Source organism: Acomys russatus, chromosome 3 (genome assembly GCF_903995435.1).
Source record: "Acomys russatus chromosome 3, mAcoRus1.1, whole genome shotgun sequence".
In the NCBI taxonomy this organism is placed as follows: domain Eukaryota; kingdom Metazoa; phylum Chordata; class Mammalia; order Rodentia; family Muridae; genus Acomys; species Acomys russatus.
The window spans coordinates 74,522,715-74,535,253 of NC_067139.1; the positions used below are offsets into that span (position 1 = coordinate 74,522,715).

The 12,539-nt window shown below is 45.6% G+C and overlaps 1 protein-coding gene across 13 annotated transcripts in view; it reads right to left on the minus strand.

Annotated features, from left to right (window-relative positions):
* The window catches only part of Kcnma1 (potassium calcium-activated channel subfamily M alpha 1), a 699,737-nt gene that overhangs the window by 192,145 nt on the left and 495,053 nt on the right, over positions 1 to 12,539 (minus strand). For all 13 annotated transcript variants that reach the window (XM_051142911.1, XM_051142912.1, XM_051142922.1 and 10 more), the window contains exons 13-14: positions 9,504 to 9,573; positions 1,774 to 1,929 (exon numbers count right to left, since the gene is read on the minus strand). In XM_051142911.1, the coding sequence (XP_050998868.1) occupies positions 1,774 to 1,929; positions 9,504 to 9,573 (226 nt within the window). The remainder of the gene's footprint in view (positions 1 to 1,773; positions 1,930 to 9,503; positions 9,574 to 12,539) is intronic.

Genomic DNA, 12,539 nt, shown 5'->3' on the forward strand with positions numbered 1-12,539 from the left:
ATTACTTGTAGGTTATGCCCTTAGCAAATTCTAACACAAAGACCACCTCACTGTCAAAGGTCATGTGCCAAGAGCTGCCTCCAAACATGGGAGAGCTGGCCCTGAAGAGAAACAGTGAAGTAACAGAACCCTGGGAGGGAAATGTGTTTTCAGTTACACCAGGGCCTGGGCCAGCCTTTCCCACAGGCTCTTCCTAAATAGGAACTTGGCAATGGGATTAGGGGGGCTGGAAGAAACGTCCTCGGCTTTAGAGGTGAGGCCCATCAGGGTCCCGAGGAAAGCCGGGCAGAAGTTCCCTCTGCCGGTAATAACATTGAAGAATCAGTGTCACATCCATTTTATTAATTTTCTTGACAGGCAGATCTAGTTACCATGCAGGCACCACAAAATCAAAACATACGCATGTCAAGTGGCCCCATCTGTGGTGGGGCTCTGCCAAGGCCCATGTGACATCAACACAAGGAAGAAGAACCCAGTTCTTCAGACCGCGGGCTGTGCCCTGTGAGCAAGGCTCTGCTGCAAGAAAACCACCAGAGCTCCACTGAAAGAGCCAGGGCAGGTCTCTTGGTGACAGTTCGCTATCCTAGGTCTGGGCTCCCCTGACTGAACAGACAAGTCCTGGGAGACGCATGGCTACATCTGGCTTTGGTGCCCAGACTCTAAACACCGCCATGCAGATCTCCCTGCTACTTTCGTTTCACCTGCCTTCAGTTTCGTCTTTGTGGGACAAAAGCAGCCTGGATTAAAGAAGACATTTAGAGGCAGTCAGTGACTTTTTTTGTAAGTGGGTTTGAACTCGAAGTTCTGTTGAGCTCAGGCCTATGGGAACAGAATAAATGCAAGAGAACCCATATTAAGTGACGATGTCATTCACTGTGAGTGCTGCTACAATGATGGAAGCAGGGTCCAAGGCAAGTTATTCTTTAAGCCATACTATGAAAACTACCTATTGGTTAAGTAACGCCAATGGCTTAGGTACAAAGGGTAAAGACTCGGCATACTTCAGCTCTGAGTAACACAATTCATAAACGTGGTGTGCCACCTTGACTTCCTCAGCCCACACTCGGGAAGCTTGCTTATTCAGGCACCCAGACTCCGAGGCACTCATGGCCCTGGAGAACGGAGTGGGTTCATCCTGTCTCCCCGAGTCGGTCCAGCAGCCATCTGGAGACTGGGAGTGGCTGCTCAGTGAGCACTGACAGAGAGATGAACACATCCAGACTGCATGTCTCTTGGGGTAAAGAGTCAGTTCTTCTTTTCTTTCTCCATTCAAATGGCCATGGCATGTCAGCCTCGCTGGCCTCCTTGATTGTGCACAAGTAAATAAATGAATTATGTTGTTGGGGTTTGGGCTTCAGCACAAACACATGGTCTGCATTTATCCACACAGTGAGAGGTCCACCAGCCACTTGATATAAAAGAGGAAAATGATAATTCTTTTCTTTAGGCACTCTGGTGCCATATGGAATGTATATAAATCATATTTTTGTTTTAACAGCGGAGGCTTTGTTGATAGATAAACATATGGTTTATCTAAAAAAAGAGAGAGGACCGTGCTTTGAACAATCATTTAATGGCCACGGATGTGCCAAATAAAAATAAAAACATAATTTTGAAAGGAGCTGGCCTCGTTCCCAAATCTGTAACAAGGAATTTCTCCTCCACCAGAGACGTTAAAGCTCGCCGATCTGTTTTGAGTTTAAGCTGTGCTTCACTCAACCCCATGACAAACGGAATCCTAGGCTAATGTACTCTAATAAGACAAGACGTTACCTTTATGAATGACCTCATAGAGAAGAGGTTGGCAAGCATTGTGGAGAGGCCTTGAGCCAGACAGCTCTGGGCTATGAAGCCCAACTTGAGCTCTGCGAGGCATATTGCGTCATCACCTTCTTTCCAATTCCAGCTGGGGATGTTGAGCAGATGGGCCTGTGGGAATAACAAGAGGCATGAGACCCTGGTCTGCGCCATGTCTGAGCATCTTCAGTCTCTTTTGGGAACTGCTGCATTGTCCAAGGACACTGGGTCATCCAAACTCATCCTTTCTTCCCTCTGCCCGGATCCGAGGCCTGTTATTGGCCTCGGTGCTTCTGTTCAGCAGACTGGGGCCTCTTGGCAATGTTGCTTCTACGCTCACCAGACCCACATCCTCCTCTCAAGTTTGCTATTTAGCCAGATTCAATCCAGAGAGGATTTTTCTCTTGTGAGACACACCACCCCCATTATTAAGAAGCCTAGTTAGCTTATTTTTAAAGTGTCTCTCTCTCTCTCTCTCTCTCTCTCTCTCTCTCTCTCTCTCTCTCTCTCTCTCTCTCTCTCTCAAGTTGTATTGGATTGCCAGATGTCTGTGTTTGTGTGCTCTTGGATTTTCTTTCCTGACTTCTCAACAGTCTTGATCAGCCACACCTCAAACTTGAGTGGGTACCTGCATACCTGTCTTGCTAAGTTTCTGAGTAGATGTAGAAAGCCTGAAGGCTACATGTGGGAGGTAACACTGCTTCTCTGGAGGCCACTATGCACAGACCCAGACATCCTGCAGTCTCCATCAGATGGACCATCCTGTGCCACAGTCAGACCCCAACTCACAGAGCCATGCTCACAGACACAATGCAAGTGGCATGTGGCAGAGGGCTGTACACAACAGCATGAGTGAAAGAGTTGAAATTCGGGAAGTCCTCTAGTGTTTGGGGATTTACAAGTAGTAACAATAACAACAGAAGAGAGTTACAAGACCTGAATGTCAGGGTCAACACGTATACCCCAAAACATCCGCTATATACATTTGAAACAAAGAGACAGATAGAGAGAAAAAGAGAGAGAGAGAGGGAGAGAGAGAGACAGACAGACAGACAGACAGAGACAGAGAGAGACAGAGACGGACAGAGACAGAGACAGACAGAGAGGGGGGCATAACATTTACATGTGTAAGTAACTAAAACCTTAATTAGAGACCACGAGATCCATGACACAGAAAGCCAAAGCCTGCTTGTTATAAACTGTCTCCAGAGGAAAGGAAATAAACTCTTTATCCTATATGAACAGGCCATATTCCTTCCATGGGATTTGATCCAGGTTTAACGGCCGAATTTGAAAAGGGAAATAATCAATTGAATAATGGCCAGAGAAAAATAATGAAGACAGAAGGAGCTGAGTGTTCTGCAAAAGACCTTTTTAAGAAATAGTAAACAGGGCCAGAACTGTCCAAGATGCAGAGGGACGCCATCCTCAAGGACACAGTATGGCCATCACATCTTACTGCCCTACTCTGTTCTTAGAGCCAGAATTAGGACTGGCCTGGCATATATTAAAAGAAAGCAAAGGGTTTTGGCTTGTTTGATACATGAACTTTCTAAGGATGACATTGTCTAATAAATGGAGGTTACTTTTTAAAAAAAAAGCACAAGGTCTTTCTTTATCCCTAAAACTTAGCATGTTTCCAAACCGCTAGAGTAAACGGTGCTTTGTAGAGGAAGTTGACCCAGAGTCCTTCTAAGTCCCTGTCCGTGCCAAGATTCTATAGCTCTAAAATTATTTCTCCCCACACATCAGCAAACAGGGAACAGCAGAAGAGGTTTCCCTTCGCTCTCAGGACAACAGAGGTCAGTTGCAATAGAAGGGTGGAAGATTCCACTGCAGAAGCAAAGGGCAGAGCCCAGGCCTCTTTGCTCTGCTTGGAGAAACCCTACTCTTGCGAAATGTCTGCTTGCAAAATCCACCTCTGTGAGAGTCTCCAGTCCCATGCCAGCAGTGGTTACTGCTGCAAGAATGAACGCTTGCTCCCTGACCAGAGTATGCGTAAAATAGGGCCATGTGTGGTCCACACAGGAGTGTTGTATGTGTGAGGCTAAGTAACTGAGCGTCTTCTACACATCACACACTCAACACCAACAGATTGCCCCACCCTCTTGCCAATTTCTTTCCCCATCCTTCTCTGACTTAAGATGTCAGCTTTTTCATTTTACCTCCTGGCATAGTATAAAAGGCGAATGCATGTGCAGAAATACTCATGTGAGAGGAATGATAAATTACATCCAAGTAATGAACTTGTGTGTGACAAGAGATTTGGTTGGTCTGGTCCCTAAAGAGACATCACATAACTTCCATGCCATCTTCAAAGAGACCATCAAAACCTTGTAGAAAGGCTGTCCTATCTCTATGCCATCCAAAATATGTAGTTCTGGCATGTAAGCCTTGGGTCCCTCATGTCCCATGTAGAAAGTTGCATTAATTTCCACCTTCCTGTGCCTCCTCTCATGGTCATTGTATTTTCTCCAGTCATGGGGCAAGAAGGCAGGCTGAAGTGGCAACGGCCAAGAGGGAAGGCTGTGTGCATGAAGCCAGGATAGGATGTTGACCCAGAGACTCGAATTCCTTATTTTTTGGAAATGTCACACTTTTTCATTTGAGGGAAGTTAAGTCTGGTGAAAAATACCAGCATTTCCACACAGGAATCGGGAGGCAAAATGTTTTTAACCTGGCAAAGAGAAAAATCAAGGTCCAACATTAACCGTAACTTCCCTCTATTCATGCTACTGGACCATCCTTTGCTTTATGGAAGAGGACTATGAAAACGTGCTGTCTCAGGGAGTCAGGAGAAGTGAACACTGGTGACACTTCCTTCTCTTACTACATACTGGCCTTGGAGAAACGCTGTGCGAAATGGTGAGGTCTAGTGATGAGACCACAACAGCACTCTGTGGTCAGCATCTCCAACAGCTCCACCCCCAGGACGGTGGTCTCTTAGGAGGAAGTGGAGCCTTTGGGAGGCAGCGTATAACAGATAGTCCTTGGGTCACTGAAAGCATTGCCTTCTGAGAGGCTAGCAGAGGACCACTCAGCCATCTTTTTGGTTTGGTGGATATGAATCAATGCATTGTTTTCCATCCGTCTCTCCCAGAATGATGCATTGCCTCACCACAAGCCTAACAAGACAAGGCCAACTCATCATGGCCCACAGCCTCCAAAAGTTTTACCCCATGTATTTGTTAGAGTGACAGAAAGCTGCCTATGGTGATTTGTGCTGTTAACATGACAGAATCCAGGCACATCTGGGAGACAGGCCTCTAGGCATGCCTGTGAAGGATGACGACCCACCCACTGTGACTGGCTCCATCCCTGGTCTGAGTCCTGGACCATATATGTGAATAAGAGGAGCTGGGCAACTGTTAGGTAATCATCTCTCTACTTTCCAATTGTGGATGTGTCATAACCAGCTACTTTAAACCCCTAGGGGCTTAGCCTCCCCTCTATGATAGATCAAGCCTTGATCTGTGAGAAGAAACAAAGCCTTCCTTTATTTAGGAGCTTTGGCCAGAGTATTTTATCACAGATAAAGTTATGAAGGCACTGATTAACCCAAATGTGTCCTGCATGCCAAACAGACAACAAGGATGCTCAAAGAACTGGCACCAAAGACTTGGTTTCCAAACCAGAGGCACAAGCCTCTTTCATTAGATTCTTTTGTGGAAATAGGAGATCCATTAACAGGTGGGTTATTAGGACTAACACTTTCCCCAGTGTGTCATATGTCATCCTGTGTTTGTGGAGCTTTAAACCATGTACTCAGATGCCAGCTGACACCATCTCTTCCCTCTGCATTCAGAGATGGCCAGACTTTATAAGTTTTCTCTGTATAATTCAGCCACTATAAACAGATCCATGTTGGAGAGAACCACCCTTCCCCCAGGAACCACAGTTTGTTTCTGTGTGCTACAGTCCCTTTTAAATAGAAGGCGGCTAGTGTCCAGATGTAAGTGAGTATGTGCCATTTGACTCTTTCTGCTTCTGTGTGAACTCACTCATTATGATCATTTCTGATTCAATCCATTTGTCCACAAATTTTGGGAATTCCTTGCTTTTAGTAGCTGAGTAGTATTCCATAGTGTAAATGTACCACAGTTTCTTTATCCATTCTTCTACTGAGAGACATTTAGGCTGTTTCCATGTTCTGGTAATTATGAATAAGGCCACTATGAACATGGTTGAGCATATGTCCCTGTTGTGTGGTGGAGCATTTTATGGGTATATTCCAAGGAGTGGAATAGCTGGGTCTTGAGGAAGCCTTATGCCCATTTTTCTGAGAAAGCGCCAGATAGCTTTCCAAAGTGGTTGTACCAGTTTGCATTCCCACCAGCAATGAAGGAGTGTTCCTTTTTCTCCACATCCTTGCCACCATATGGTGTCACTTGAATTTTTGATCTTAGCCATTCTGATGGGTGTAAGATGGAATCTCAGAGTCATTTTGATTTGCATTTCTCTGATGTCTAATGACACTGAGCATATCTTTAAGTGTTTCTCAGCCATTCGATATTCCTCTGTTGAGAATTCTCTGTTTAGTTCTGATCCCCATTTCTTAATTGGGTTATTTGGTTTGATGGTGGGGCATATCCCATGAAAGTCTTCACTTACCAGGAAAGTGGGTCAGAGGGGAGGACATCCTATTGGGACTTTAGGTGAGAAAAGCATGGAAGAATGGGGAAATAGAAGGATCCAGAGGGTCCTAGAAATCTATGAGAAGAACATTATGACAAGCGGATCTGGACCCAGGGGTCCTGCTCAAACCATGGCACTAGCCAAGGACACTACGGGCAGTAAACTTCGAACCCCTACCCAGATCTACCCAATGGACAGGAGGATATTCTCCACAGTTGAGTGGAGAGTGGGGACTGACTTCTACATGAACTCTGGTGCCCCATATTTGAACACGTCCCCTTGATGGGGAGGCCTGGTGGCACTCAGAGGAAGGATAGCAGGCTACCAAGAAGAGACTTGATACCCTATGAGCATATACAGGGGGAGGAGGTCCCCTTCAGTCACAGTCATAGGGGAGGGGAGTAGGGGGAAAGTGGGAGGGAGGGAAGAATGGGAGGATACAAGGGATGAGATAACAATTGAGAGTAATATGAATAAATTAATAAAATATTTAATAAATAAATAAATAGAAGGAGGCAGTAGGCTACTCTGTTCTAATTTGCTGGCTGTTGAGTGACCCTGATTTGTGCTCACCAGAGTTGTTCGGCCTAGAATAGCGCTTTGACTCCCGATAGTCTGACGTTACACTGGGATGCTAAAATGCACAGATGGCCCAATGAGGACTAAATGAGATAACGGATGTCAAAGCTCTTTTAAAACCGTAAAACAGGACACAAATGTCTGTAATTATTATGATGACAAACTCAAGGCCAGCAGTTTCCCTGCGCCCCTCAAGGCTCTAGCATATCACCCTCATTACATCACAGGGGTTTGACATTGTTTTTATTTCAAGCCTGATGTCCATCTGTGGGAGCAATTATGCCCTCCAGAATAGGTGCTTAGTGGCATAGTTTTCACATGTATACCCCGCCTTTCCTAAATGCATGTGTAAGTGGGTGGCGCTCTGTGTGTATCTTGGATGGGTGCAGGGAAAAAGGCCACAAGAAGAAAAAGAATGTTGGAAGAGAAGAAGTGTGTCTGAAAAGGATAGCTGGGGGCATCACAGGCAACTGCAGAATTATGAACCAGGGGGAAGAGCTGTCTATTCAGAAATCTGCTAAGAATGATTGAAGAAAAATAAAGACAAGAGGACTTTTAACTCTAAAGGGAAGATGTAAAATGAGAGAGAGAAAAAAATACCCTCTGTCAAAGTTACTCTATCCGTGCATCCCTCCTGATCCATCACTGTTCTGAAAACGATTTTGCCTGACCCAGAAACTCAAGTAGAGCACAGGGGTTCTAAACATGATAGGTCTTAAGCAAATAATCATAGGTCTGGTGATGTCTTCACCACAGTGTCTGAATGATTGGTTTGGAGATTCTATCCAAGACGTCTGAGTGGCTGTGCTCATGTGAATACTGACCAGGTATCATCTGGCTCAGAGGCCAGTCAAGTTGCTTTGAGATTGACAAGAACTACACGGCTGAAAAGCTCTTTAATTTCTTGAAGACACTACACCAGCACTCCTTGGAAAGAGAAGAAAAGGAACTGACATCTCTTTCTAAACATACAACATTAATTTTCCTATTCAGTCTAAATTCAGCCAAAAATCTAAACAATTGCTTAAAGTACTCCCACACTAAATGAAATTTCAAATCACAAATGAAAGAAGGAGTGTTCCTTGCAGTGGGAGCTGTCACCAGTCACAGCCTCCCTAATAAAATCCACCTCCACCTATAGAGGCTGCCGTCAAGAGCTTCTCTGGGTTGATGCCTGTGAGTTACTGATAGCCCCCTTATCTCATCCCTGAGTTTTCAGAGACAAACAGGAGAGTCACCTTCAGTGCCTACCACCAACACCCACTGGCTAGAGAGTAACAGAATCTCCAATAGAGCCACCTGCCGAGGGCTGGGCAATGGCCTGCACTGGGCAGCAGTTCCAAGCAGTGGGCCAGTTGCTGACAGCAGGACCCACTCAGCAACGGCCTCTGATGGGCCTCCACACAGCAAAATGGGCCAGCCCTTGCCAGCAATTTAGAAATAATGGCATGGTGCTGGTGGCATTTGGCAGAGTGGGGTTTTCTCTGGGTCACCTGATGGCTTGTTTTGTAGAGAATATGGCCTATAAGATGGGGCATGCTGTCACGCATAACCCTCAAGGGACTTATTTCTGTTCAGACAGGACACCTGGCCCCAGGTGCTGTGAAGCCTCCAGTTTCTAAGCTCCATTAAGAAGACAACTGGTACCACATCAAACAGAGCAAGAGCTACCTTCCTTCGTCCAAAGCTGTCTAGAGAGCTCAACTTCCAGCCGGGAGAAGGAGGACTGGCTGTCTTTGGATAGGAGACCTTGAACCCTGATTCAGTGAGAGGTAAGCACAGGGCAGTGACACTAACTCTCCTGTTTGTACTCTTTCTAACCAGCCCCCACTGGAAGCTTTAACACTGGGGGGGGGGGACATTTATTAAGTATAAACTTTGGATAAACGTCCCCAGGTGTTACTGGACAGATTCCCTTTCTGAATTTGAGGGTGACACCCTGTTCTGCTTTCTCTACCCAACTTGTGTTATGTTCCTTCAAATGCCCCTGGCCACACATAGAGAAATCCTATCACTTATCTGGTACACTGTCTACACCTTACTTGATTAGTCTCTAAGGACACAAAATCCGATTTTATCTTCACAGTTAGCCTACCCCCTGAGTAGCAGCAGGAAGAGTGTTAATTACAGAGTAGGTATTCAATAGATATTGACTGAATGACTGCACGACATAGAAATGCAAGTTGTTGAAACTTAGGTATGGACAGGATTTAAGAACACATCAATATTTCTGAACCAAAGGATTCAATGGTGTCTTCCTGAGTGAATGAATTAGTACAAGAAGGCAACAGAGGGGCTTCCTCCCAATGACCCACCACAGAAACCATGTTGATTGCCCCAAAGTAATGTCCTAGAGAGATGGGACATTGTAACTGAGAATCACATTTCTTTGCCAGGCAAGTACATGCATGCTTATGTGGATGTATGTGACTATAGATGCTGTGACCGAGTTCTGAGGATGCCTTCAGGTGTAGAAGAGGCTCACCACTCACCTTGTTATGATACTGCAGCATCTGAGTGATGATCCTGATTTTTGGGTGGTAGTTCTTTATGGAGATCACTCTGAAAGACAGAGAACCGGAACCAAATCAGGCTCTGTGTAAGCCAGAGTGTGATGAAGGATCCATTTGATGAGGTGACCCTGGTGAAAGTCAGCAGCCAAGGCCATCCAGCAGGCTTTGGGTCCTACCCCAGAGAGAAATGTGTCCTCCTCACCATGCCCAGTAGTAGCATGAAAAAGAAACAGCAAGGCAGCCATTGGTATATATTCTAGGGATTAAAACGCCAGAGTAATGGACCCTGTGACCATGTGATGGATGGAGATGGGTGATCAGGACACTAAGGCTAGACTTGACTTCAGAGCAAGCTAGCTTGGGCTACATGAGTCTCTGCCTTAAAAAAATAAAACAAGGGGCTCCCATGAAACCTAGGATACGGAGTAGGAACTTGGATGGATGGGAGATGGCCTCTTTTGATGCTTTAGACAGGTAATACAAGACTAGACCTTAAGTTTCTGGGGGTCTGCAGTCCCCCCCACTCCCCAGCCTAAAACCTCTGCTCTGTGTCCAGTTAACAACTTGAATCAATGATGACAACTCAACCAGGCCACCTGACAAATGGCTCTGATTAGCACAAACCCTTTGGACATTCTCATAGATGTGAATTCTAAGCAGATCTCTTGGGATACATCAAGGACACTGCCTTCCACAGCATAATGATGACTTGACCACTGGTTCAGGCTAAATATCATCACCCTATAGAGACAGTGATCTGCTAGGAAATCCCCTCTGATTGTCCTCAGTCCTTTACAGAGTCTGGGTGACCCCACCAGCCAATCTTCCCTGGCATCCCTTCTCCTGTCAATCACACAAGCACAGGGAAGAAGTAAGGAGCCCGTGAATGGAAACACCTGGCTTTCAGCACTGCTATTGTGCTAATGAACCAGATGACCCTCCGGAAATCCCGGGGCTCTGTGTTCCTGTCTTCTCATCTGGACACTGGGGCCGATGGTACCTGTGTTGTTCACTTCACAGGCTTGGTATGAGGAGCAAATGAGAGACCAGATGTTAAAGTGCTTTGAAATCATTAACAGCCCTCTCCATGTGTAAGTTATGGTTTTTGTCATTACCGACCCTGTCAGAGGTGACATTGTACATTTCCTTCTGTGACAAAGAAGGCTAAGGAATGGAATTCTGGAGAAAGGCCGGCCTCTTAAGCCTCATCAGGAACACGAGCACAATTATCACAACCGCCCCCACAAAGTTCCCACCAAGCTCAGGTCTTCATTTTGTCACCTTTCTGCAAAACTGGAGAAAAGGCAAGCAGACAGCAACTTCAGCTGAAGAAACTGCAGCCAGCAGAGCTGGGAGACAGTTTCTGAGAAAGCGTCTCTCTGTACACATCCAGCCTGCACTAGTCCTTGCACTAGAAGGAACTCTCTCCCTTATTTCTGAGAGACTGTCATGTTGGCCCCTGCTTATAACTCAAGGCTTCTGAGCCTCTGTAGGCCTCTCAGTGCAGTCCATAGAGCCAGCTAGCTTTCTGCATTAGCTCATTTCAAATGGCTCTTTGACATTTTAATTTCAAAAGCAGCAGACTGGTCTCATTAAGCTAAGGAGGAATATACAAATAAAAGAAAAGCTGAACCCACATTTAACCCTGAGCTTCCCGCTCTTCTCTGGGTCTTCCTCCTGATTTTCCTTAGTGGATGGCTTACTAGCATTTCTGACCCAGCAGGTTCTAAACCCTGACAACCCACCTTTCTCGCAGGCACCCATGCTGTTCACATTAACCCTTCATATTCAGGGTTTGAACAGAGTACTTCAATCATAAGAAATGCCCACTTCGTGTTAACATTCATTTCTACTCCTCTGTGAGGTCAAAACCATGAGCTTCACTCTCCTGATTTCTTTGCTTGGAACAAGAAAGAAGATGGAGCCTTATCCCTTGAAGGGACATTTTTACCACTTCAAATGACAGGGGAAAAAATGTGTCAAAAGATAGAAATGCTAGTTAGTTCAGAAAATGACAAGGGACACGTTCTAAACTGACGTTGACCTGTGTGATCACTTTCCCGTGAGGGCTGGTAAGGAGATGGGGTCCAGTGGGAAGCCAGATCTGCTTCGTCTCCTTGGCAGCCTGGCAAACCAAGTCTTCCTAGACTTCATGCACAGATTTCCTTAAACCATGGAAGAGAGGCAAAGGGAAATGACTGTGAAGACAGAAGATGTAAGATGCTGGCGGGGGACTTAGGGAACCTAGAGGAAGCTGGGAAATTCCTCGGCCTCGCTGCTGGGAAAGTGCATGTGACTGGTGAACAATAATTAAAGCCAAGATGAAGTAGTCTCGAGCACTAAATACCCAAAGGCAGCTTCCCAGCCCTCACCTTGAGGGGAATCCTTGGGTCTCAGAGAAGCCGGCTGCAAGCGGCTTTCAGACCATGTCTGGCCCAAAGGGTAGATGATCGCTGTTAAGTAAGAGTTGTTGGAAATACAGCGGAAATGAAGTGCTTCCCTTAGTCCATGGTCTCTCCGGAAGAGTCTCCTTATTATCCTCACCTATCTCAGGTTACACACACAAACACACACACACACACACACACACACACACACACACACACACACACAAGTTCTAAAAGGAATTTAGCTAATGAGAGCAAAATGTTTGAATTTGGGGGTTGCTTTATAGATAAAGGGTATGATAGCAAATCTGTTGGAAAAATAGCTAAAGAAAACTTTTCTGAAATGGGGGTAAATCTAGGCATTAGAATCAGGGTTAAAATTAACCTCTGAGAGGCCTAGCCCACGTGCAGAAAAGGTAGTCTAGGTTGTTTTCTCCCCAGATTATGATCTGGAAGGAGGAGGAGGAGAAGGAGGAGGAAGAGGAGGAAGAGAAGGAGGAGGAGGAGGAGAAGGAGGAGGAGGAGGAACTCCAATCCAAATAGTATTAAGAAATTATATAATGCAGTATCTCAAAGATTGGTGTTAATGTTAAAACTGAAGAACACTCATCTGGGGAAACTGAGACAA